This window comes from Serinus canaria, chromosome Z (assembly GCF_022539315.1).
Source record: "Serinus canaria isolate serCan28SL12 chromosome Z, serCan2020, whole genome shotgun sequence".
Lineage (NCBI taxonomy): Eukaryota > Metazoa > Chordata > Aves > Passeriformes > Fringillidae > Serinus > Serinus canaria.
In genome coordinates this window covers 47855369-47883364 of record NC_066343.1, presented here as the reverse complement: position 1 = coordinate 47883364, position 27996 = coordinate 47855369, and the positions used below count along the sequence as shown (strand labels likewise).

Genomic DNA, 27996 nt, shown 5'->3' with positions numbered 1-27996 from the left:
CTTATATCTAGGTACCTGCTGTTAGCAATTGTGAAGATGTGGAGACTAGTTAGGTTCTTGATAACTTGCTTTTGCCATTGCTGGAGGCCGTTACGTACTGCTTCTGTTTAGGACTATGGATTTCATACCTGCGTTTTAAAAAAAAGTAGAAACTCTTGAGCCATGGGTAGCAGATAAAAATGAGAAAAATACATTTTCTGTTTTTTTTTTTCCTTGCCCTTTGTCCCAGATCACTTATTTCAAAATGTTTTTCATGCTCTGAGCCTGGTGTGGGAGAAGAATATCTAGGAATGAGTTCAGGTCATTTTTCAGTTCAAAATTTATGGGTTCAAGTTGAGCCAATTTATAATTTTGAAACATTGTTGCTGTAGGGTAGTACCAGACATAGAAATTTAAACTTGTAATGAAGCTTGCAAACTACTCAGAGCTTTGTGGTAAAATAGGGGTGGTTTCAGGATCTTCAGAATATGCCCAGATTCTTGGTTTCTTAAGTTTGTAGAATCTATTAAAATCTTCAGTATTCCTACCATTTATGAACTTGAGTCTTTCTGATGATGGTGGATATCTGAGGAATACATACCTGACCATGAGATTTGGCCTCATATCACAAATACAAAGCATTATGTTCCATATATTTATTTTCACTATTAATACAATCAAATTACCTAAGTAACAGGTTTGGGATTCCTGATAGATAGGATCTCTTTTGAAGCTGAGTACATAAAGTAGGCAGACATAACTGCTTGCCGTTATGTCTGCCTACTTTATGTACTCAGTAACATTTACCGTTACTAAAGGGACAATTCAAACATAAGTATGCAAACCCAAATTGTTACCCCGTTCAGAGGGGTCCCAAGATGAGGGAAGAGATGACAAAGTTGACTCCATGTATCAGAAGGCTTGATTTATTATTATATGATATATAATATATAAAAACTATACTAAAAGAATAGAGAGAAGGATTTCACTACTAAGCTATGCTAAGAATAGAAAAGGAATGTGTAAACTGAAGTCTTCTCAGACTGAGACCAGCCGGACAGGTGAACTGTGATTGGCTCTTAATTGGAAACAGCCTGACGGGGCCAATCACAGACCTCGCCTGTTGCATTCCACAGCAGCAGATAAGAATTGTTTACAGTTTGTTCTGAGGCCTCTCAGCTCTCAGGAGAGGAAAAATCCTAAGTAAAGAATTTTTCATAAAACATGTCGGTGACACCAAATTACACTGGGAGTTAACTATTTGCACGCCCAGTAACAGTTGAACATGCAAACTGTGCTTTTATCTTTCCAGTTGTCTGGAAGTGCTCTAATACAGTATTTTGGATTTTTGAATTTGCTTTGCTGAACAGTGCAAGAAGTTGGATGGTACTTGCTTACAGAATGCTAACAACTTCTTAAAAATGATGAATCTACTCACAGAGTTTTTACTTTTAAGTAAAATTGCTGCTGAAAATAATATAGATTAAGGCATAATTTTCTACTGCTTGTTTCCTTTCCTGCTTATGCAGAGCTGGTGGTTCAAACATGGTTATTTTGCAAAACAGCCTCAAAAAAAAAAAAAAATCCTCGAGCTTCCTGTACATGCCTTTGTCTGGACAAGTTTGCTTTCTTGTTGTTACCTATTGAAAAAACGTTCCTAGGACGAATTCTTTGTCAAATGTTTGTTGTCCCATAGTTAATGTGGGTGAAAATTTGGAAGAAAAGGGGGGAAAAAAGTGTGTGTTAGTTAATTTATCTGTGAGAAGTGGTGACCTTAAGAGATTTGATTGTTTCCCATATTCCTTCATACTTTTTTTCTTCTGCTAGAGCTTGTTTTATGTAACTTGTTTAATTTTGATAGCGGAGTAAAGCTTGTGTACATTGCAATTTTATGTAGTAGAACACACAGAGTGAAATAATCTTATCTTTCAAAATAAGAACACATTTATTTTATGATGCAGTGGCCTATAGTTATTTATTGCTATTTACATGTTAGCTAATAATTTTTTGAATAGCAGAGCAGATGTATTAGTCTGTGCTTTTTCCTTTTCTTCAACAGTGCTTTCAGTAGAGGAGACTGCATTAAGTAGGCAGTCAAGAGATGCATCCCAGAAAGCATCTTAGGAAGAGCTATTTTGTCAAGTCTTGTGTAGTCTGGAGCCAGAAAGTTTGGATTCCCCACTGATGGTGGGTGGACTTCACAGTACTGGTTAGTTTATTTTAGACTAGAAGCAAAAAGAAGTGTATAGCCTTCAGAGCCTAATGTTAAGGTGGAGAGAGAATATTGTAATCCTAAAAGTTGGTTTAATGTAGTGAAGGCTACAGGTTTTTGTGCCTTTTAACTAACTGAAAATTAACACATGCTGCTTTTCTAGTTTGTGGACATTACAAAGAAACAGTTCAATGTTTTGGCAGTGGGGGCTGGAAATTGTAGCTGCCTGTTACTAATTTATAATGGCAATCTTTAGTTGACTGTGGTGGGGTATAGAGGTCCTTCCCTTTTCTTAGGATATAGAAGAAACAATTATGTAGATTTTGCAATTACCAAAAAGCATGTGGACTAAAATGAGTTATCAGCATGTAATGTACACTTCTGTTCTTTAGTATCAAGTTTATTTTGTCTGTACAAGCCATGCACTTCAGATTTTGCGGGATTTGTTTAAAAAGCACTTTTCCTGTCATCATGACTAGTGAAATGCATTTGCATCTTAGATTATGTAAATAATTGTAGCATCAATGAGATTTCATCTTGCTTTTAGTGTTGAACTATGGTGTTTTTAGTTAATCAGATTTCTTGGGCTACATACTGGCATAGATGTGGATGTCTGAACTTTGCTGACCTCATGTTTTCACTTCTGCAGTATTAAGACTAATGTAGCATTAATATTCTCCTAGCTGATGATTTGAGGGTTTTAACAGGGCCTTACAATGGCTATGAACTTTTCAAAAGGATCAGGTTCTTTAACCTAGTTCCTGGCTAGACAACTTAGCTTTTTAGCTGGCAACTTTGGACAAACTACACGCTTGTATTTTATTTATGTTCTGAATTGTTTAATCAGACACTTTTAAGGCAGACTACTTGGTCACTAGAAATTGAAGCTTTATGGATAGGCTGTGGAGTTTATTGGATCAGGTTCATAGCTTGGGCTTGTTTGGCTAAAGCTTTCCCATGATTAGCTAAAAAGCTTCTTTCAATGTTACATAAAGTACTAATGCATGATAATTTGAGTGAGGTTTGTTCACATTTATTCACATTACCCTTTGTCTTTCTAGGTAGTTATGGACTTCTTTTTCAGCATGCCATACTGTCATCCAAGGGGGCAGAAAATGTCTGATTACAGTGCTTATATGAGGGACTTAAAATAACTGTAAAATTTCCTTGTGTACTTATTACTTGTCTCTGTGTCATAAAGGGCATCCTGTGCATGTTGACCTTCTTTTTATAACTTTGTATTTACCAATATTTTGCACATTTTCATTGTGTAGTAGTCAGTAAAAGCTCTAGAAGTTTTATTTCTTAGATTGTGCAACTTTGTAATATCACAAAATAGGTAGCTACATATACACCTGAGTGCAATAATTAAGTCAGCAGTAATATGATTGCAGTGCAGATTTTGCGTTAGAATGGTCTCCTAGTAGTTGTGATTTTGTCTGCAAAAGAGTCTCCGAAGGTCTCTTAACTATGACACTGGAGAATATATTATGCTCTCTTGTATTAATGAATTGGCTAGGGTATAACTGAGTTTTTGTGTGCTAGAAAAATAACAAAAGTAGCCATTGTTTGGAGAAAAAATGTAGGACTCGGGAGTTCCACAAAATCCTTGAAAGAACTACATATTGTGTTAGAAGATAATAGAATTGAATTGGAAGGCCAACATTTTCTGATTAGTTCGTAGCATAGAGTTATTTTTTGTGTTAAATTTAGACTATGTGACTCAGTACTTACCTCTTGCCTACTGTTTCAGATTGGTGTTTGTAATGAAGAAATGCAATAATGAAATTGTAAAACAGATTTAAGAAGTGACAACTGATAGATCATAGTTAAAAGGAGGTGATGAGTTACTAAGAAATCATAAAATTAGTAGAAACATCTAATGGATTTATAGCATAGCAAATTCTTCATAGCCTTTATGATCTTTGTGCCAGTTGATCTAAAGATGTTATGTGGTTGAATCTCCTTAAGGAGTTCCTGCAAACATTATGCTTATCAGGGAGCAGCTTTACCCAGTAAGTTATTGAGAAGGTTTTTTTTAACTGATGGAGAAGGGTTACACAAGAGCATGGATTGAACAGTTTATTTCTACTGAAAGTAACACAGCTATCTGGTCTGTGTCCTCATTGCTTAGGGGCCTGGACCCTAAGACAGATGGAAGCTAGTAGAAAAAAGATCTGTGATGGGCAGGATTTATATTTTTTACACTTTTACAGATTTTTATTTTTTTGCTCAACAATGAAGCTGAGCGAAAATTCAGTGTTTCTAATACTCTACACATGTCTTTGTAATTAGTTGAAATTTATTAATTCTGCTTGTGATACACATTGAGGTTCCTCACAGTACAATACGTTACATGCTTGAGCATGTACTTAGTTATGGAGAGAATAATCTTGTGAGTATCTTCACAAACAGGATTTTAAGAGTCTGGTAGCCAGGCAAGAATGCTGAGGTGTGATTGTTACAGTTAGTGTGAGTTAATCATAGTTTATTAGCTCAATTAGCAATCTTTAAATTAGCTGAATTTCTTTATTATGTCAAAGTACCAGGGTATATTAAGTTGATTTGGTATAAGGCTGTTTTTAGAGCAGCTTATCTATTAAAAGTGGTGTGTTTTGGTTAAGAGAAATTTTTATCCTTGTAGTTTATGCAATAATAACTTTGTTGTGGCTAGTGCTTGAAATCAGACATTGGCAAAAATAATCCTGCAGCTTTTCTCATAGCTGAACCACTTGGATATGGATTTTTCTTGTCTCCTTACCCTTTTGCATAAGGAATATAGGAAATCAGATATATTTTAAACTATTACCCTTTCACATTAAAAAAATTAATTCCAAAGAAGAGACAGCTTTAAGGTTATAGGAATGTATACAGGCACTGTGATTTCTTATGCTTGTCACCCATAGACAAAATGAGGATTAAGCAGTTGATAAGAGGTTTCCTTTTGACACTGACTTTCGATATGCATAATTTAATTTCATATGTTTACATAGCAACTGCAAGTTAATTGGTAAATCAAGTTATGCTTTTGAAATGGGCTTCATCTGTGATGTAGTGAAGGGTGAGGCAGGTGACATCTGACAGTGTGTGCTTGTATGAGTTGGCAGAATTAATACTAGTTTGTATGTTTAGCTGGTACAGGAGTGTGTTTGGGATTCAGTATGAGAATAATGCTGATACCACACTGGTGTTTTTGGTTGTTGCCAAATAGTGCTTAATATTTATCAGGGACTTTTCAGTGTTTTGCACCCTTCCAGTAAAGAGATGCACAAAAACCTGGGAGGGAGATGACCCGAACTGGCTGAAGGGCTGTTCAATACTGCAGAATGTCATGCCCAGTATATAACATGGCTGAATTACCCAGAAGGGTGGCTGGTGACAGTTCAAATTGTGTATCACCTGGGATTTTTTTGGTTTTGATATCTCTCTCTCTCTCTCTCTCTCTCTCTCTCTGATAATAATAAATAAAAATAATTTTTACTTAGTTTCAGTTATTAAGCTGTTCTTAACTTGTGAATTTTTTTTCTTTTTCACTGATTCCCCTTCCAGTCTCATTATGGATGGGGGAAGTGTGATCAGCTGTGTGGTACTTAATTGCCAGTTTGGCACCCAGTGTTTTTGGCATGAACGGTTGAAGTAACTGCAAATCTGATCAGAGCGTGTCAGAAGAAATTTGTTACCAGCAGTTTTTTTTTGTAAGGTTAGTGAAAAATTTTGTGAATGGCAGATGGCACACAGTGATTTGTACTTGGAAACAGGAGCACCTTCTGATCTGAAGGTAATGTTTATCAGTCACTTGCCTAAAGTTCAATCTCCTTTCATGAGTACTGTATCCTGGTATGAAATGGAAATAACTTTTTCTTTTAGTCAGTCTCAATGTAGAAATGGAAATCAGAGGAAATACTGAATTTATGTGTATAGCTTACTTGGTTTTTTCTCTGTTTTCAGAGAATGAGCAGGAATATAGTCCTGTTGTTAAACTGCTGATAGTGAGAACTAGAAAATCCAAGTGCTCTTCCTCTGTATTTGCAGTGTGAGTGGGAAGTGAACAATTGGTTGTCATGGTTTAATGTAGTTTAGTTCTTAGTTAAGGAAAAAAAAAATCACGAGCTATGGAAGTGATTCTCTGTAAGGACCTTTGGAGCTTCCTTTGCACCTGGCAGAACCAATCAGCTGTCTTTGAATTTAACAGGGTGTCAAGAGAGCTGAATATGCCTTTGTGAAATCACACTTAAAGATGAACAAGCCCTGGGAAAAAGTCTCTTGCTTCTGGCCTTGGAACAGGTAACTGGACGCTGGCTGGGCCGGGCCCTGCTCCGCCACGGGGCCCATGTGTCCTGGCGGGGCCGGGCCCTGCTCTGCTGCAGCGCTGGCCTGGCTGGGACCTGCTCTGCCACATGGCCAGGCTGGCCCGCAGCATGGCTCAGCTGAGATTCTGCTACCGCCGAGTTCCGACCATTGCTGGTGGTCCTGCCCACGCTGCTCGGCTTCAGGTGGAGCACTCCGCTCCAGCCATGAGCTGCCCAGCCATTCTTTGGGCTCTGTGGAGAATCATGCAGCTGAGAACAGAGGTGGCATTGCAGCCCTGTGCAGAAAAGCAGCCCCACAGCTGGAATTGAGCACAGCAGGGGCCAGAAAACAGCCATGCAGCCAGAATGGCCGCTGCCTGGCAGAGATCATCTATAGGCCAGGGCAAGATACCAGCTCTTTTAGTGCACAGATGAAATGTGCAGACATCAATCCTCTCTCAAATGAGAGAAAAAGGAAAGGGTGAAGACATGTAAAGAAAATAGCATGGAGACACCAAGGTCAGTGAGGAGGGAGTGAAATCCCAGATGGGAGGATAATGAGGAGATGCTTAGTCTTGGGCTGAAATTCTCTTGTAAGGTTATGGTCAAGATGTAATTGTTAAACCAGACTTTTTTTCTGTAACTCATGGAATGCATTTGGGGGCATGTAGCATTCTAACTACAGCCGTGAGCAGAAGCACCAGTGTTGAAGCAAGCAGATGTTGAAGTAACTGTGATCTAATGAGAAGCCTGAACAGAGATATGAGAGAGATGAGAAACCAGAGATGGGAGAAGAAAAGTTCTGTTCCCAGAGATAGAACAGAACTCTGTTTCTATACTAGAACAGCTTATCTTTAAAATTGCACCCCATTAAACTGAGACGTCCCATTTTTTTTCAGTTTGAAACCATGTATGTTGAATGTCAGAATTGGTCTTACAGATTATTCTCTACAGTGTATGATTTTTTTTTAACAGGTAGATTGAAATTGAACCAGAATGGCTGCTGTTACCTCAGATAGTCCTCCAAACCCAAGCTGCAAAATCATGACTTTTAGGCCTTCGATGGACGAATTCAGGGAATTCAACAAGTACTTAGCACACATGGAATCACAAGGTGCTCATAGGGCTGGAGTCGCAAAGGTAAACATGTATAACATAGAAGAAAAATGCTCCTAATACCTGATCTCCCATTACTTGTGTTTTGCTGATTACAAACCTGACCTTTTTATTTATTTTTTTTTCCAAATGATTTGCAAGTAGTAAGTAATGATTTGTTACTACTTTAAAAAAGAGCCTTTCGTGTCTCTGATATTTCATGCAGAATAATGAAGGTGTTGTGTAGTGTTTTCTTTCTAATTGTAAATTGTTTACAAGTTTACAATAGCAAAATAGGATCTCTTTCTAAGTAGATTCAGACTATTTTTGGTCAAATTAGAGCAAAGCAGGGAGTTGATAGTGTAAATGAAAGTAGTCCTGATATACCAGGTGTTGAACTTGGTGTTTTAGGGATGTGTAAAGCTTTCCTGGAGCAAATAATCCCACTTCATTATGGTGAACATAAAGATGGTAAGGCAGTGTTTGAATGGAAATAGTTTTCTTGTTCTTGTTAGTGAGAACTTCAGGCACACTAACTGTGGCTGTATTGCTTTTTGGACAATGGCACATCCAGGACCTTAGAGCAGGAGTTCCTCCCCTATCAGAGACGGATTGTCAGAGGTTCAGTCTGACATAATTTAGTGATACATCGTATAATTGTTTATGCTGTTTTGCCACTTTTCAAACCAGCAGAAACCAGTGCAAATCTAGAATTACCAGTTTAGTTATTTTAAGTACTCTGTGGGAGCAGCTATCTCCATCACTGGGTTTTGAAGCTAATGTTGCATAGTCAAGACAATTAGAATCTGAGTGAGGCGGAACAAAACTTAAAACTCTTGTTTTCCCCTCTGCCCACTCCTGCCTCCTGCTTCCTGTGAAACAGAGCAAAATTGAACTCCTTACTCTTTGAAAACTTTCCAGGTTTTTTTTTTTTATTTCAGCTGATAGAGTACGTAGGTTATATTCTCAAAATTTTCTCTGCAGAGAGAAGTAGAAATGTGATAAATAGGCAACAGTGGAAGGCCTGTGCTGAATTTTTCCTATGTTCAGCTGTGTTGTGGAACCTCTTTGTCTGTAGGGGGAGGACATATTGCAGTCCATTAATCTTGACTAGTAACCTTCATTGTAGTGGTATCTTCTTGCTTGGTTGAACAGCAGTTAAAGCATCTCTTGCTGTTTTCAGTCTGTCAGGTACTTTCAACACATTACTAGGTTGTCTTGAGAATTTTATATTATGTTTTTCACTGTATTTTGTTAATATCTCAAAAATTTATAAATTAAAAAAAAGTTAAATATATAAAGTTAAATTAAAAAATATATAAATAGATAGTATATATATACTATATAAATATATAGTTAATATAAATAAAATTAAAAGTTAACCAACTAAGTATTTTTTAAAACAAATCTTATCAAGTGAATAATTAATGCTGCAAAAGTTTAAGGAACATTTTCTAAGTTTTTCATAGTGGCTTTAAAATAACAGGAAAAAAAATCAGTTTTGATAGTAATAGAGAATTAACTTACAGGGAACCTAATTTTTTTTTTTTTTGGTCCAGGATGTACAGTATCAGGTATGAATGCAAGAAGAAAAATGACTAACAGAAGAATGATATGTATTTGCAGAAACAGAAATTTAATCTCTAAACAGAGAACACAATCAGAGTAGGCATACCCAATATTTTAGGTTAAATGTGAACATGTAAGGGGAGAAGACCTGTTACCTGTGTAGAAGAACATGTGTGTGTAAATGGGGATGAAATGAATATAGGGTTTGCACATATTGATGGAAGGAAAGAGTATGGGATATAAAATGTTAAAAAAACTGCAAGCACCAGTGAAGGTCTTAATACTATGTCTGAAACAAGTAATTGAGGTAGTAGACAAACAATATCAATCCACTGCCGAAACAGATAAGGTACTATGGCATCCCTTGAGCAAATTGGCAAAAAAATTGCCATTAGGCTTTTGAAAGTCTGAAATGAGCTTTAGGTACAGAAAATATATTTTAGTCTTACTGTTACAGAGGATTCTATACTTAAAAAGGAAAACAAAGGCTGAAAACAGTAGCACAAATGACAAACAAGGGACACTGATAGATTAGTTGTCTTTACTGGAGAATTAGTGTTTAGAAAACTCAAACTGCATTGATGCAGAGCAAAAGAGTTGAATAAATTTGCAGTAACTCTGGCAAGTAGAGAAGTAATTTCAGAACACCATGCTGAAAATAGATACTGACAAGTGCAAGAAAAACAACTTTCAAGTGAGTTAGGGGGTAATAGTTGCATAGAAGTAGTAGCCAGTGCCATTCAGAATCAGATCTATGGGAGACTGCCAGTATATGAAAGAGGATTTAACAGAAATGTATGTGCTGTCAGTACTGATGTGCAGTCTTCATGCAGGAGACTGACTCGTATAACTAAAACATCCCTATTTAAAACTGTGTGTTTATCACACTAAACTATATTAATATGATTAGGATCTTTGATAAATAAATAAATGGAAAATTCTTGCCTTAGTTTTTTCCTTTTTCATATTTGAGCATTCAGCAATGTGATTGATGAATTTGATCTAGGTTGCTCCCATTGAATAACTCTAACTTGCTTGACTTAGAAGATGCTATTTTTACTAAAGGAGATATGAAGAGTCTTCAGTGGGATGGGTCAGTGGTAAAACCACGGAGACCTAGTCATTATTTCCAGCTGTTATACTGGCTAGTTGTGTGTTCCTTTGAACATGATATATTAACATCTTCAGTCTTTGTCCTCATCTTCCTTAGAAAATACAAATCCTTTGGGGCAGGAAGTTTATTTTTATCTTCTTTTAAAACTTTTTTTTGCTTGTCGATTCCCACAGAATTCACTTCTCTAACCAGCACATTTAATTATAACAGTAGTAAACATACTCCAGTTAGCTGGAAGGGGATATTTTGATCCTGTACTCATAAACATATTTTTATTGCTTAAAGAGCATTGACCTTGAACTAAATAAGATAATGCAAATTTTGCTTTTCAGTATTCATATATTTGAGCCAAACCTCTGACTTCATGCTTAATAATCATGAAAATGGAAATCTCTATGCACATATTTGATTTCTATGCATATTTTCTGAATGCATGACTTCTCTGCTTCCAAACTAACATTTCATATTTTGTTAATGTGAGTATAATTTAAGTGTTCTGTGAAAGAAATAAGTAGGAATCACAAGATGATTGGATTATTTTTTTTCTCTAAAAGGAAACAACATTGAAACTTGCTAAATAGTTCTTGTACAGCAGAAGTCCTGTGGAAGCTGAGAAGGAAAAGAGGAAAGAGGGAGTTGCATTTGTGTAAAAACTAGATAAAAACACCTGTTTATGTGTAAAATAAAAATACTAGCTATTGAAGTATGTTACTATTAGATAAATTTCCTTTGGCTTGATGTTTGTCTTTCACTGTGAGCTTTTAGCCTGGTGGTCTTCTGGATGGACTGAATTTCTTACGATTGTTTGAGTACATTAACATTACAAAATGCCTATTTTTGATTGTTTTCCAAAGCTAGCAAATGATCTTAGGATCTATGTGTTTTAGAATTTTATTAGTTTTATGGAGAGATTAAATAGTGAAATTTCTAATGGACTCTTATAGATGGAATCCTAAAATGCTTGTAAGAAAACAGTCTAGCTGTGTAGCTTAAGGACTGCCTCATTGAGATCCCGTTATTAAAAGTATTAGAAAGATACTCTGCCTGAATTAAGGTGCAAACGAGAGCATATGCTGAAGTCAGAAGTATGAATTTTGTTTACAGCAAATGAGAGATAGAAACAGAAATAGAGGAGAAAGAAAAAAAGGGGCAGACAAAGAGTGACAGAGAGACAGGTTAAGTGGAAATATCACCACTGTGGTTTCCATCTTCACCACCTTCTTCTGGTCTTCCTGGTAGTGAGGGTCTCCCAAAAAGTACAGAATTCAGTAGATTAATATACATTTGGGCCAGGTAGGAATGCCCAGGTAGCTGACCTCAGTTTGATACTGTTGCTTGGATCAGACTCTGGATCTGTTGCATCCCTTTCCCTCAGGGAAAGGAGGATGGGGGTGCTTCAGGGTTTTTGGTGGCTTATGACACCTCCTCAGCTGCCTCTCACATGAATGCCCTGTGGAAATGGCCATCCAGGGGTGGAGGGGATTGCAACTGAGCCAGCTGAGTGTAAGGGAGGATGGGTGTTCACTCCTTCTGCCCAGAGGTTATGCTACAGCCCCAAAACTTCTCCTCCCCGCTGGTGGCATGTGAGCAAAGCTGGCCTCAGCAGATGGACCTGTGGGCTACGGTCTCCCCCACCCCAAACCAACCAGAGCTGATTTTCAGGACAGCTGCTGGGTGCAGCTTTCTTGTGGATGCCTTCTCCCTCAGCCTTGCTTACTTCTCCCTTGACCTGAGATAATTGAAGAATCGTGTCAGATGAACTGTAGTATCTTATCTTTCCTTAGATGCTTAAACTCACAGTCCAAAGTTCCAGGCATATTCAGGGAGGGGTGGGCTTGGGTGGGCACATTTTCTTTGTACAGTTTTACCATAATGGGGAAAATGTCCTTGAGAGCCATGTTTAAGCCTTTAACCTTAAAATTTCAGTCTCTCACACTACCTCTAAATTATGAATTAATTATTCAGATAATACCATTCACTTGTTGCATGTTTATAAGAGCTGTCCTACTTTGTTGTAAGATACCTTAAAAGTTTCCAAGCCACCATTCAGGGAAATTTGAATTGAACTTAGCAGAAGAATTAAAGTAATGAGTGGATCAAAAAACGTGTCATTAAGCCTTTGGACAAGTAGAAATTCAAAACCAAAACCAAGCCAAAAAATATCTATATAAATGTTTTTGTTGCTCTATTTTAGAAGTGTTTCATCTAGAGTTATTTGTTTTCTACTGAAATAATATATGCAGGAAATGTTCAAGATTACTCAGCCTGTTAAAGAATACTGGTGTGACTACAGGCTTCTTTTAAAATCTTACTGATTTTTTTTGCTAACACTTCAGAATCTGCTGAGGAGTTTTCATAGACTGTGAGTAGTTCTGTGGTATTTGAAATAAATGCATTAACTTTACAGCTGGTTAATCTGCACATAGCTTTAATCTTCAATTATAAGGATGAAATAATGTAATTATAAAAGCTAATGTATCTAAATTAGTGCACATGCTTACTGTAATAGAGCTGTATCCTCTAGTTTTATGGGGAGTAAATGGAACAGATTCAGAAGTCTAAAACAGCTGTCTTTTTTCCACTCTTCAGTAAAATAATAGAGTTATACATACTGTTGATACCAAATAATGTTTAGACAGTGGGCTGACAGGTTTTTTTTTTTAGGCATTTTTATTTTAATTGAGGATAAAAATTTTATATCTTTGAATCTTTAGGTGTGGAAAAGACATTTGAGATCATTGAGCCCAGTTTTTGACTTAGTACCTGCATGTTCTCTTCTAAACTGTATCTCCAAATGCAACGTATATTTTTTAACACTAAATGTATATAATCTTATGGGTTGCAAACTATTTGTCAGTTATAAGGCTTTCTGATTTGAAAAAAATTGTCAACTCTATTATAAATGTGTATTTTTGCACACTTGTCTAAGAATTGCTGTAGATTGGTGGGTTGCTGTTTCTGAATTGAGGTGATACTGGGTATGTTCTGAATGGGTTTTTACAGTGTCTAGGAGCACTTACAGTATCAGTTAATGTGAAACAGCTGGTACCCAAATGTTCCTTTGATCATGTGGGCGTATTCAACTGTTCCTTCAATTTTTTTTCCAGGATGTTTTGAATTGTTATTGCAACTGTACTTTTTTGTTTTGTTTCCTGTATGTAAAGGTTATCCCGCCAAAGGAATGGAAGCCAAGAAAACATTATGATGATATTGAAGATTTGGTGATTCCTGCTCCAATTCAACAGATGGTCACTGGCCAATCTGGACTTTTCACACAATACAATATTCAGAAAAAGCCCATGACAGTGAAGGAGTTCAAGGACCTAGCAAACAGTGACAAGTATGTACTCTTGCTTAGTAAGACTAATATTTGTTTTCATATGTTGTGGTTTCTTTGAATTGTGCAAGGCTACTGGTGATTTCTTTTACTTTTTTGCCTGTCTTTCAAGGTATGGAAGGGTACCACAGTGTGAGTATTGTTTGTGTTTGTTGTTGAAAGCATCTGATACCATGGCAGCAAGAAAGCATCTGAAGAACCTGAGACATGATGCTTTCTGTCTACCTTTTTTCCTTTATCTTCCAGAAGATTTAGAAAATAGTGAAGATGATACAGATGTGTATCTGAGTTTTAATTTGATTACACCTATTAATGTTTAATTCCTAGATACTAGAGTGGCCTATCACCATGTAATTCTGAAAACTCCAATATCTTTTATAACCAATCCAGAAGCTTTTGCATTAATCTAAGACAACTCAATGGTATCTAGTGAATGTCAATGTTATGCTTATGGCAAGATGGATGTTATGGAAGGGGAAAAAATGTTTGTGAAGGGCTAGGCACTGTAATGCAGTGTTTCAAATTCTTGAGCATTCAAGAAGAGGGAATTGATAGAAGGAATTCTTGCCTGTCATTTTGGCCACATAACTAGAATATATTTTACTCGACTATCTTCTCAAAACTGTGGTTTCTGGAAGATGAGTCAAAGGGTCTTAGAAAGAAAAGATACTTGAATGAGAAAGGTAATACTGCCTTAGTTTGGAGGCAAGTTTCTGTTATAGGTTAATTAAGAAATTAGATATAAGAATAGAAGCTGTTATCAAGATCAGAAAAAACTAGGTCATCTAAAGCTTTTAAAGAGGCTCCAAATGTTCCATAGTATCCATGCCTTCATGATAGTGCAAAACTGACAACCTTTTTTCTTTTTATTTTTTCAATTACAAAGAATAGTACATATATATTACTTGTGCAAAATTAAGTTTGGTGCACAGTATTCTTTCTCTGGTAATTGGAAATTGAAAACTATTTTGTAATTCTTGAAATTATTTGTTTAGTAAATATTCGAGGTGAGAGTAAATCATATAACCTGTATGGTATTTGATGTGATTTTCAATAATACTTTTTCATAGGTGTTAAAGTTTACATTTTATTTACCCCTAATAAGTTAAGGTACACTAATTTCTTAAAATAATTAATTAATGCAGAAATGCTAGGAAGTTTTTCATATGTATCATAGTGTTTGTTAAGTTTATTATATTCATCATGAAATATATTTTGGAAACGTTTCTGATTTCAGTTTTTATGGTTTTTACTGAAATCAGATGGCAACTTAATTTTGCATAAAAATGTAGAACAGTTGGGAGGACTTCCTGTCTATTACTAGCTGTAGGTGTTTCCAAATATTTGTCACTGCTCTTGAGAAAATGTGTCACATAACATTCTATGACACTCTTACTTCAGTTGGTGTTTCTTAAACTATCAAGTACCTGAGGGCCTCTGTAGTCCCATAAAAATAATTTTGTTCCTTGAAGGAGAAGACTTCTCTGTTAAAGACTTTTTTTTCTTGAGTATTAGGATGTTACCTATTTCCTTTAGGTAAGAGAGAAGGGCCATGAGCATTTAATTAAATCACAGCTGCCTTTAAAAGGATCAAGTGTACTCAGTCTAATGCATTTAATCGTTTTTTTTTTGTTTAGACATTTGCAGCTCTCCATTGAACAAAAATGCTTCTCTACTTGACCTCTGGGAAATAGGAGCATATCCACATTCTGTAATCAAGGAGTTCATGTGTGCATGGTACTCAGGGCCCAACACAAATACAGTCTGATATCTGGAACTATCATTAGAAATAATAAAACAATTCTGTTGCTGAGAATGCTTTGGTTAAGACATGTTTAGCTTTTTTTTTTTTTTCTTTTTTTGGTCTCTGTTCAGAGTTATTACATGATGTAAATGTACTTGGTCTCAGTGTTGTATGTTTGGATTTTCTTTCCAGTTGTTCAGGTGGAATTGGCAATTCTACAATGAAACACTAGTTCTCAGAGTTGTAGTAATGGGGTGTAAGTTTTCTAAAGACTTAAATATGGAAGTGCAGAGGTCTGACAAAGGATCCTGAGGCAAAGCTGTTGATAGATGTTTCTTTGGTAGTGTGTTGGTGTTGTTCCCACAGGATTTTGAAAGGCTGCTTGAGTAAACTCTCAAAAGTATTTACATAAGTATTTATTTACATATGTATATTGAAGCACGTCAGTGTGTGTTATGTGTCTTGTGCTGTTATAAATGAGTAAAAAGAAAAGTTTCCTTAAATATTTCTTTTCTCTGCATTGTAGAATTTTTTTGGTATCAACTGTTTGAAACGCAACTTTTCTTGAAAAGGTTTTCTGGGGCAGGAAGAAGAGAAGAAAGTATTGCTTTTGCCTGTGAGGGCTGCAAGGCTGAGTTAGTTTACATTGTTCTGAGACAAGCTTGTACAGGACCTATATCTGAGTCTTTGCAGAACTGGTAGTGAGGTAGGAAAAAAATAAATGCTTGTTAATCATGTTTTCCATATGTGTCTTTTTTTACAGAAGAGAAATAAAAGGGAGGGGCTCAGGCTAAAGATGGTTGGTAAATGGGCTGATTTGCTGCTGGAGACTGAAGCAAATATTGTGTGGATTGGTGGATGAGTTTAGTTACTGTAGCTGTCAGTTAGGAGGTTTCCATGATATGGTTAATCATGAAACTAAGAATACAGGACAACTGGTAATTCTTCTGTTTCAGAGAATTTGAAATAAAGAAGGTTCATAGCATAGTCTATTATCCATGGCATAGAAGCATAGTCCATTGTAGAGGCAGTTGTTGAAAGATGGTGATGAACCTTTGCCTAACTCTTTCTCTGCAGATACCGCACTCCAAGATATGTAGACTATGAAGATCTGGAGCGTAAATACTGGAAGAACTTGACTTTTGTGGCACCAATTTATGGAGCAGATATCAATGGGAGCATTTATGATGAAGTATGCATAGCTTTTTATGAAGTTTATTCCTTCCAGCCCTCTTTCAAAGGGTACTCTTCTTAGAGGATACACTCTTGCTTTGTGACTGAGAATCTGTCTTTTGAAATCTTTGTGTTACTCCGTAAAGCCTCCAACCAAGGTTGAAATTAATTCTACATCTGCAAGAGTCAGACAGCTCTGTCCTTAGACAGTAGAATATTGCTACTCTTCCTGTTCATGACTCTTCCCTTTCTTCACTTCGAACTCTCCAGAACTTTGAGATTTCTTCCTACTTACTTAATTGTTTATTAATATTCTAGTATGTATGTTTCCTGTGTGTATATGTGGACAGTTAGACATATTTTAACTAAGTTTTATTTTAAAATTAAAAGATGGATAGTTTTAAATCTCTTTACTGAGGAATATTCGTCGCTGTAGTTCATGCTTGGAATGTCTGCCGTTTCCTGGAAATGTACTTGCTCATATTGTTTACTTTTCCATTAAAACAGATGAAATTAAAATTTCCTAAGGAAATTAATTTTGCTGTAACTTGCCAAGATCTCCATGAATAATAAAGGGACTTTTAAAACAGATCTCATTATCCAAAGAATTACAGAATATTCATTGATATAAATTAGGCAATGTAAGTAAGACAGGTACTAGATTTCTAAAGGATTATTTAAGTCATGAGAGTAAGAGAGGATATATTAGCATTTCAGAAAATATTTGACAAACTTGTATGAAAAGAAAGTACCATATGTGAAGTTCTTGGGTTATTTCATGTTCTATGTAACTGTCTTTTCCAATCATTAGAAAAAAAAGTATGATTTTGTTGTGGCAGATGGTCTGAGGCTTTCCTGGTGTTTCACAGTTCTTCACAGAAGACAAATTGAAGACTGTCCAAAGATAAATACACTCTGCCAATATGGCTGAAGGCAGTTCAGTTTTTGCACTGAGTTACATCATCTTTGAAAGACACCTAAGAATATCCAGTGGTATGTTGTTTAGAGAAAGCAAGTTGAAATTCCCTTGTGTGTCCACATAGCTGCTTTGAGAAATCGTTTAGAAAATAGTTGAAGATTCTAATTTGGAATGTTTCTGTGAAGAGACATTCCAGGTGGCTGTTGCTTTGTGGAGACCAACACAAGACATAGAAAAAGTGTTTCAAGAAATAGAAGCTTACCCTTTTTCTTCTGTGATTATTGTGTCGTTGTTAGCAGATAATGTCTCATGGTATACCTTTTTACAAAGGTACGCTTTTTTTGGATTATGTTTTTTTTTGCATTGATTATCCTAGTTTACTCTTGCATGAGCAATATTTCCAAAGAAAATAAAATGAATACAATAATATCCAATTTGAAAGGGCTGATTGGTCAAAGAGAAGGTCAGAGATCTCCTTCTTACAGAATTACAGTCTTGGAAAGATGAGGAAGGGCGTTCAAGTTAAAAGCAAAGAGGAATGTGAGAGAAGCAGCATTTGGGGATCCTAACTCAGATGTTTAGTGCATAGGAGAAGGAGACAAAGCTCTGAAAGTTGCAGTGACTGGGGAAGAAAGTAATAAAAGGTAGAATAAAGAAACCTTGATACTTATAATAAAATGGGTATCATTTAAAAATAAATAACAAAGTAGAAATGTTAGTGAAAGGAGTTGACATTAAGGAATGTGAACAGATTGAGCACTTAATGTGACAGCCAGGTGCTGGTGTGCAGCCCATTTGGTGTATAGAGAAAAGAAGGAATATACTCTGGAACCAAAGTGTTGGTGAGAAAGTTATGATGCCAGTGATCAATATGTGGTCTCTCAGAATAATTTTACTGCAAGTAATTTTTGGCCAGCAGATGGTGTACTTGCACAAGTAATATTTTTTTGTCATAGTACTTGAAGATAGTATTAAGAAGGATCTCTTTGATTTTGTTTGAAATTGCAGATTGTTTTCATGTCTTCATTCAGTTTCCTTCAGGATTGTGATTATTTGGGAAAAGGAGATGAATACAACTCACTGACATTTTGGGCAGCATTCAGGACGAAGTGTATGATGGGATTAGTTTGTCATGGCAGCTTATTTGCAAGAAACAAAACAAATGCTTACTTTTTACAAAATAAATATTGTAGAAAACAGTGTGTTACAGATGTTACTCTTAAGGTAAATACCTGACAGAATTCCAGGTAAAATCTACTAGAAACCTAAGGAAAATGTGATGGCCCACATACATGTATGTGGGCCATCAAAACTAGTGAGAAATACTGCTGTATTGTAAATCAGTTTAACAGTTTATCAGTTACATTTTCTTTTCCACTTGGTGACAATCAATTTTTTATTGAGACATTTGTATCTGAAGCATGATGGAGCCTTATTTTTTACTCTTTAGATAATTTAAGAAATATTATTGTTGTTTGTGAAATCCAGCACCTTGTTGGCATTGTGCCAGAGAAGTTATAGATTTTGTAGTATTTGCATTTTTAGACCACAGGATGATAAGTTCTGAGGGATTTGGAAGATGGGGCAAACTTTTCTAAAGGCTGTGTTACATGAACCAGAAAAAGACCCCACCAAAAAACCCCCAAAAACCCAAACCCAAATGAAAACAAAGAAATAAAGAAACAAAGCTTTAAGTGCATGCTTTGAAGTCTAACAGCTGCAATCAATGGTTCAATTTTATCCTTGTAGTTGGATAATTTGGATTATTCCAGAATCTGTTTAAAATGTCTTATTTGATGGCTTTGAACTCAAAATAAGCCTTTACAAATAAGGAATTAATCTGTAGAAACAAGCCTGTGCACTCTATAGTGAGCTTTATAGAAATTTATAGAAAATAAATTCTGTAATTTGAGAAGGTTGAAGGTTTGCTGGAAATATTATTCTGTTATTTACATTCTAATTGCTGTTACGTTTAATGGTGGTGCTTTGTAGGAGAGTGTCTGTGTAGGTAACTCTAGAAAAGGCATGATCCCTATGTGGACTGATCTAGCTACTGAGGAGGGGTGGAAATCTTCTTGGTTTCAAAAGTAGTTCCAAAGAAAAGTGGCTGATTTGAAGTTTATAATGAGTCATAAAACATGTCTGACTTCAGTGTTGACAATGGCATCTGCTGTTCTGCAGAGAAAAGCCACGTTTGGAAGAAGCATGTATAAATACTGTTTTGTGTCTCCCTCACCAGTCTCCTCAGCTGCTGTCTGAAAGACACACTTTACTTTCATTTTTCTCCTCTTAGTTTTATTTCTCCTAACAGGACAATTCCGAATTCCCACCTTGTCCAATGTATAAGGTGTGGGGAGCATAGGGCAGGATGTAGATAGGACGGATCTGTGGGCTTAGGACAGCTGCATGAGGCTCAACAAGGCCCAGTGCTCAGGTCTGCCCTTGGGTCACAGCAACCCCAGGCAGTGCCACAGGCTGCAAAGCTGCCTGTTCACAGCAGCTGAACATGAGCCAGCAGTGCCCAGGTGGCCAAGAAGGCCAATGGCATCCTGGCCTGTACCAGCAACAGCATGGCCAGCAGGAGCAGGGCAGGGATTGTCCTCCTGTACTCAGCACTGGTGAGGCCACACCTCAAATCCTGTGTCCAGTTCTTGGGCTCTCAGTTTAGGAAGGACATTGAGGTGCTGGAATGTGTCCATAGAAGGGCAGTGGAGCTGGTGAAGGGTCTGGAGTAAAAACCCTGTAAGGAGCAGTTGAGGGAGCTGGGACTGTTTAGCCTGGGGAAACGAGACTGGGGGAGAGAGCAGGACCTTATCACTCTCTACAGCTGCTTGAAAGGCCAACCCCCATGTAGCCACATGGGGGTTGGCCTTTTCTCACAGGTAGCAAGCAACAGGATTAAACTGCCTCAGGCTGTGCCAGTGGGGAGATTCACTTTGGATTTTAGGAAAAGCTTTTTAATGGAAAGGAAATAGTACCAATCACTGGGGCAGGCTTGCCCAGGGAAGTACCTGTGTCACCATCCCTGACCATGTTTAAAAGACCTGTAGGTATGGCACTTGGGAACATGGTTTAGTCTCTTGGCAGAACCAAGTTAATGGTGGTTTTGGATGATATTAAAGGTCTTTTCCAACCTAAATTATTCTATTCCTTCTATTCTATTATGTCATTTTCTGTGATCTCCTCATCATTGAGATCAATGTGAGCAACAATTTAGGTTCTGATCTGATTTCCAAAGAATCTACTTGCCCATCCTTCAAAAGGGGGCTTAAAAAGCAATGACCATATCTTTAGAAATGATAAGTAAAAACAATCTAATGAGAGAGATTGTATTTCCTTATCTGTGTGTTTATGGTGTAGAGATTTTGTTTGTAGCATTTTTCTTCCTCTGTTTTAATGACTTCCAAGGCAAAGTAAAAGCCTGGCAGTAGCTTTATTGTGTGCATTGATGTGAGTGAATGGTTATGGAGAGAGAGGAGGGGTTACCAAGCACCAATTTTTCTCTAATGTTTGTTGTGTTCCTTTTCGCTCTGTCTCTTAATTAGGTTTTTAACCCCTCTTTAGATTTGGGGTTGTTACAGTCAGCCAAAAGGGCTCTTCAATCTTAGTAGTGCGACTGGTGTCTTGTTCACCAGATTAGTATTGAGATGAAGCTGTGAGATAATCAGAGCAAAAATGAAACACTGAAAAAGTATTGTGTGTAATAATGTATGCATACAGCAATCATGTTCATGATAGTGTTGAGTGGTTTAAGTAAAGTGAAAAGACTAGCATCATGTCACTTTTGTAAGTACATTAAAAAAATTAATACAACATTGTTGCACTTGAAGGTTTTTTATTCTTATTTGCAAATAGGTTAGAACTTTCAACTGTGAATTTCACTTTTTACCAATGCCCTGAGATAAACGTTTTTCTTTGTGTTTTTGGGAAAACAGTGGGTCAGTTCCTTCCAAAGTGTGCAGGTGTTTAGATGAGAAATGCTTGTCAAGTGTCCCACTTTTAATGCAAATTTGTCTCCAATTTGCATTAAAAGTAGATGCAAAGGCTGTTAAGAGTAATAAAAACTCTTTATAGTAATTTACAGTAAGTTTGAATCACCTTCAAAATGAATTAACATTAGAATAGTACTTTTCTATATAAACTACTATGTACCTTGTACTATTTCTTTAAGGAAGTACAAGGTAGGTGTAGTATTTGTAGCAATGACCATAATTGGTAAGGTGTTTCAAGCCTGTTTGTTATCTTATCTAGAAGGAAAACTGCTGAAAAGTAAAATTTTTCGAGGTATTGGATTGTGTGGTACAATTGTCAGTGATGACAGGTGTTCTTCAAAGAATTTACCATAAGAAATGTGGATAAATTAGAAACAGTGTCTTGACATATTCCTTTGAAATGATTATAATATTCTGGTACTACTGTGATATTCTGGGGAGAATAAAATTTTATATTTTTGTAACATTGAAAAGATTATAATGTCTAAATGTATTTGTAAGAAACGACCAAATATATGTCATGGTCAAGTAATACAATTATTGCTGTTCTAACAATTGTTGTTAAATATAGCATAACCTGCAAAAATATACTTAAAATTTCAGAAGTATGGCTATGTATTGACCTAGTAAAATGCAATTTACAGCTGAGATCTTTTTAGTGTGCATTGCATAGGCTACATCTAAAACTGGTTATACAACTGCTGTAAAAATAAGATTCAGTATTTTATGTTAAAATTGTATAAGCATTTTACTTAATGTTTTTGAATATTAAAAAAAGATGTGTGAGGTAAAGTAAACATCTTTATTAATAATATATAATTATTACTTGTAACAGTCTGGGCATAAATATGAAACTGATTTATTGTTTTAAGTCTAAGGAATGTAAGGGCAATTGAAATTTATCAGTGTGATTTTAATGTTTTGGCTAGTTTCAGTGAACATTTCCTTTTGGGCTAAGAATACTTGTCCAAAATAGTCTTTAGGAAAAGGAAGTAGCTCATCTGTCTTGAGTGTAGAAATTGTTATTGTCTGTTTGGTATTTGAAGCAAGTTATTTGTTCTAGGATTGATCTCCATCATAGGAATTGCTTTTGTTTGAGAGCAGATCACTAGCAGTTTGCTTGGTGACTAGTTGTGATACGATTTGACATAGTGTGCAAGGATGAGATTTGTGGTTTAAAAATAACCTTCTCTTAGCTATTACTTAATTCTTAGTAGAAGACTAAGATTTCAAGATGTTAGGGTTACTAGAACCTTACATGGGTGAAATGTTGTGATGGGATGAATAATGGGTAAAAAAGCCAATGGAATACTGTTAAATAGAAAGCTAACAGATCTTCTGTCTGAAGAAATCTTCAAGTGCAAATTGCTACAGTACTTACACTCTTTGGCCACTGTCAGAGTAACTACCTAGGTTAACAGTTGATTTTTACAAGTATTTCTTGTTTTCTTCTAATCCACTGTATGTATTGGTGGTGGAGTCATTGCTCTTTGCTGTATTAATTTGTTTCTCCAAATGAACTGCAAAATTTGTAAACAGAGATCAATTTCATGTGATTAAAAAAATAAAATTTGTAAATTAATTTGAGGACTTTTTACTTTAAAAATTATTACTTCAAAGTTTTATATTACATCTGTATTAACTTGCTGCTGCCAGTTTTTATATTTGAAAGGTTTTACAGTTTACTCTTTTGAGTTCAGATTGGCGTTTTTTCTTTTATTAGGATAGAAATTTTACATTTTTTTACTTTTTAAATTTCAAGTGCCTTTTTGTTTCACAAATGCATCAAGCCCAAGGCTTCCATTTTAAAAGAAGCAAAAATGCTGTCTGAAATGAAATAATTCTGTAAACATTGTTACTAATTTGTAAAATTCCAAGTAACTTAGTATTTCTTAATAAGTGAAATGGCCAAATTCAACAGTAGCCAACTTCATACAGATGTTACCGTCTTGTCTATCAATTGCAGCTGCTCCATGAATAACATGCTTGATATAAAAATCTCAGAAAACAAATCAAAACTGAGCATATTAAATTTTCCTAACTTCTTGCTTTAACCTGTATTCATACTATTCTAGCTAACTATTAAATATCATCATACTTAGTCTTAATCAGCTGCATCTGGACTGCAGTCTGCCATCACTTCGTACCCCAGTAAGATTACCAGAACTGTAGATTCAGTGATTGAGCAGAGCAGCTCATGCTTAAGAGCGTGCTTATAGGCTGTCTTCACAATAAAACTTGTCTGAATTGAGTTTTTAATAGTTTTGATTGTGTTTCTTGGTTTTCTGACTGCTTGAGCACCAGCTAATGTCTTCCCTGGAGGTGCTAGTAATTGCTGTCATAATGAAGTCTAATTTTTTCTCTTCAATTTTGTAGCTTTGATCTTGGTTATACTGTCTCTTACATGCTGTATTACCTGAAATTAGAATTGCAGTTTGCAGTTGAATCTGAAGCGCTACAAAAGCTACATTTATTGCTTTATTAATGAGTTTTAATATAGGAATTTTATGGGGAATAACATAAGGAAACAGCTTAAATGCCCTGAAATCAATAGATTTCTTCTGTTGTATAGTTCTTATGCAGTACATCATTATGATTAGAAATACATCTGAAGTGATCACTTTAGTTCTTATACTTTCCAGAGAAATGGTGAATTTATGCATGTAAAATAATTTTTAAACCATTTTTTCATCTGGTATTACTTTGTAAGTAAAAAAAAGCATAGGTAGGTCCTGTGAAACTTAGTGGCTTCCAGCTATCAACTCATTGAAGGTTTTGTCTGCAGCTATTCTATTTTTTGTGTACTTTTTTGTATGTTGTATGGTATTTCAATCCATGTTAGATTTGATATAAAATTGTAAATCAGATAGGAACTTTTTATATTCTCTGCTCTGAACATCTCAGACTTATAGCCTGATCTAATACTAATTAAGGTCAAGAGAATTTTTCAAATAACTTCAATTGTCTTCTAAAATGCTTACAATAGACTGTCTTTTGAAAGACTACATCAAGTGTCTATCTTTTGACTGGAACTGTTATATAAAATTGCATTGCTTTATAAACTTAGTAATACTTTTATTATGTATCTTTTTCAGGGTATTGAGGAATGGAATATTGCCCATCTTAATACAATATTGGACGTTGTAGGAGAAGAGTGTGGAATTTCTATTGAGGGTGTAAATACACCATATCTTTACTTTGGCATGTGGAAAACAACATTTGCATGGCACACTGAAGACATGGATCTTTACAGTATTAATTATCTCCATTTCGGGGAGCCAAAGTCATGGCAAGTTATTTATTTTTTATTTTAAGATGACTTCTGTTTATTTCAGCTGACTAAACCAAACAGATGGGTTATGATTGCTTCACAGTGGCAAACTTTATTAAAAAGCTAAGATAGTAGTTCATTGAGGTTTTTTTTTTAAGCTCATAATGCTGTGAAATCACATTGATATATTCTTTTATTTTAAATAGACAGGCAAGTACATAAGACTTACTTGAGTTCAACAGAAAAATATTTGAAGATACAAAATGAGAAGCTTGATGTGTTGGGAACCCCAAGTCTATTTGAGGAACTTCTGAAAGAGCTCTTGGAAATCAGTTTTTGGTTCTGTTGCCTTTTGGGGCTACCTACTGTATTTTGTACTTAACATGCATTTAACTGCTGTTTTGAATCAGTCATATTCTGTACAGTTAACTTGGCTGAACCAGTAGGGGGTAAGATTCAGAACTAAAGGTACTTCTTGCATATGAAACTCCACTGTCCTTTCTCTGTAATCTTAGATTTTTGGTTGAACAGCCTTAACAGGCAATTTGGTTTAATACATTGTGATATACATGTATCCCAGCTGTATAAGATAAATAAATTCCTTTTGTTCATAAAATCTTTTTTTTTTTTTCAGAATACCTGTGAAGAGAGTGTAGAATGATTAGAAAGATATGCATAGTTAAATTCTGGCATTTTCTAGTCATCCAAAGGTGGAGAGAATATGTATAGCTTTTAATTCCATAAAACATTACTGGTATTTTTTTATACCAATACAAAATTCAAATATCTATAATGTATTTATACTGTGAGTGTGGTAAATTATTCAGATGCCCACTCTTAGATCATTGCCTTATGTTTACTTGCTTTGCTTATGTAATGGATCTCTTGAATTAAGGCAGAGAAGGTGAATACCACCTATTGTAGTAAAACAGGTCCATGTGTCCATGTTTGAAATTGATAAATTATATACATAGGTATGTGAGGTTGCATCTGTGATAGAATTAAACATACAGACGTGTTTGTTAACTGTATCATCAATATATTTTTAAAAACTGGATATAAAGATAGGTGTTTCCAGAATATTCCAAGATGATAGGACAATTGTAAATAATATGATGATTGTATAAAGTTGTTTTCTAATTCTTAGGAATTTAAAAAGTGCTGTTTGAAGAAAAACTCACTGCATATTGTGAAATTCCAAACAGTAGAGAACTTAAACTCTGAACTCCTTAGATACATTGGGAAGAAGCTTCTTTAATTATTTTTGAAGGAGGTATGAGTCGATAACAGGATAAATGCTTTTCAAGTTTACAGATAATTTTTAAGGTTCTAATGAACAAAATCGTTAAACACTGATCTCTTCATATTTTGAAGAAATAGTGGTGGATACAAATTCATTTTCTGTGCCACATTGGCCCATATTTTTAAGAAATGCAGCATTATAGAAAAGTTAAACAAAAGACAGCTAAAGATTTATTTCATGTTACACATGTGTCTGTTACTGGAGGAATGCTGTAATAATTTATGCCAAGTTAATTTATCAGTAAAATGTGTTGTGTTAATGTGATATTAGTATAGTATTTTCTTCAAGAAAGTGGGGTAGGAGCCGAATCTTATGATACTTATGAAAGATATTTTCTGCTCTTTAATTCAACTGATTTGACCATCCTTAGTGAAACAAAATAACTTGACATACATAGTAGTAATACATGTTCTTGAATTTTACTGGTTTTACGTGTGGTTCTTCGAGACAGATGCATTGGTCTTTCAGAGAACTAACATGCAATGTATTTTCTCTGAATTGTGAAAGGACAGCCATTTCCATCTGAGAACCACAATTAGAACTTGTGGCTATCAGCTGAGTCTATCTGCTGTAGCAGTAGTTACAGAATTTGAAGCTTTCTGCAGTGTTTAGGCATAGGTTAACTTGCATTGCATCTTATAATTCGCACTTTTACTTCAAGTGGACTTCTCTTAAGGAGAGAAGTCTAGTTCTATGTTATACCAATTCCTTCATTGACTGCCTCATATGAAACATGGAGGGAAATTGTGTCTGATAATTTACAAAATTAGGATTACAGCTGTTTAGATGTTTATGGATATTTAGATGTTTATGTTTGTGTAACACATAATATGTGTAGCATAATATGTTACATTAATTGTATAGATTTTCCTAAACTTGCAAAAATATGCTAAAGAGGAAATATCTTGAAAGAGAAGAAGGAACTTAAACTTAAAAGCCCTGAAATAGAATAATATAAGGTCAGCAGAGGTCTGGGTGTGGTGGGGAAAGATCTGCTGGGAAGATACTTAAAATTACTTTCAATTAGCAAGAATTTTTACTGCAGTTTTCTCTTTCCATTCAGAGAGGAAAGGTACCTTGAAAATGAGGTATCAATTTATATCTCAGTTTCTTAGAAAAAGTTATTATTAGAAAAAGTTCTTATTAGCAAGACAAACCATTGGTGTGATTGGTAGTGTGGCTTAGTCATTCAGTTATCTCTTGATATTGGTGTATTTTGTAATGGGATTTATAAACCGCTTACTAATTCTAAAAATTCCTTCACTCTGGCATTTGTTGCTACATGGTTTTTTTCTATTGTAATTATTGTTTCAGGGGTATAGGTCTTAAGATAAATTATTTTTGTTTTGTGTAATACTTTGAAGAATTTTGTCATGTTCAAGCTATTAAAGTGCTCTTGAAAATTAAAGCTTAGCAGAGATCATATTTTTTTTACTAGAAGAAATCCTATACTATTACTATATGTACTATATCCTTGGCTAAAATATGGATAATGCTTCAATTTACATTGTAAGTTTATAAATAAAAAATCTGAGTAAGACATTCACATTTTTTGAAAATAATTCTGGGTTTATTTAGTATCGGAAAAGAAGGCTTACTCTTTTTTCTGGTTACCTGACTCATGAACAGCAGTCTGTTGAATTTTTTTAAGTGTTGAGATGATATAAATTTTCTTGAAGAATTATAATAAATACAAGAAAGTTTTTCTTAATCAGGGAGAAAGTAATATAATAATATTAGGACTTTTTTTCGTATTTTATTTTAAAGAATATGTGTAGAGAATATATTACTTTACTTTAGAAATTAGTATTTTAAAATATTGTGCTCAGTTCGTTCACCTTTTATATCTGATGGTGAAGGCCTGAATTATTTTCTGCATGAAGAGCTAGGTTTTGTTTCTTTTCCTTGAAAGGGGCACAGTTAAAACTTGCAGTGTGATTGATACAATAATTTACGTATCAATTTGTATGTTTTCTGTGACGTTCCATCTGGTCTTTGC

The 27996-nt window shown here is 35.3% G+C and overlaps 1 protein-coding gene across 2 annotated transcripts in view; it reads left to right on the top strand.

The window, feature by feature from the left end:
- KDM4C (lysine demethylase 4C) overlaps positions 1–27996 on the top strand; it is a 245200-nt gene that overhangs the window by 5692 nt on the left and 211512 nt on the right. For both annotated transcript variants that reach the window (XR_007780436.1, XM_050986882.1), the window contains exons 2-5: positions 7456–7620; positions 13423–13598; positions 16417–16531; positions 24519–24712. Coding sequence is in view for 1 of the 2 variants with exons in the window: in XM_050986882.1 (XP_050842839.1) it covers positions 7477–7620; positions 13423–13598; positions 16417–16531; positions 24519–24712 (629 nt within the window). In the remaining variant the exon portion in view is untranslated. The remainder of the gene's footprint in view (positions 1–7455; positions 7621–13422; positions 13599–16416; positions 16532–24518; positions 24713–27996) is intronic.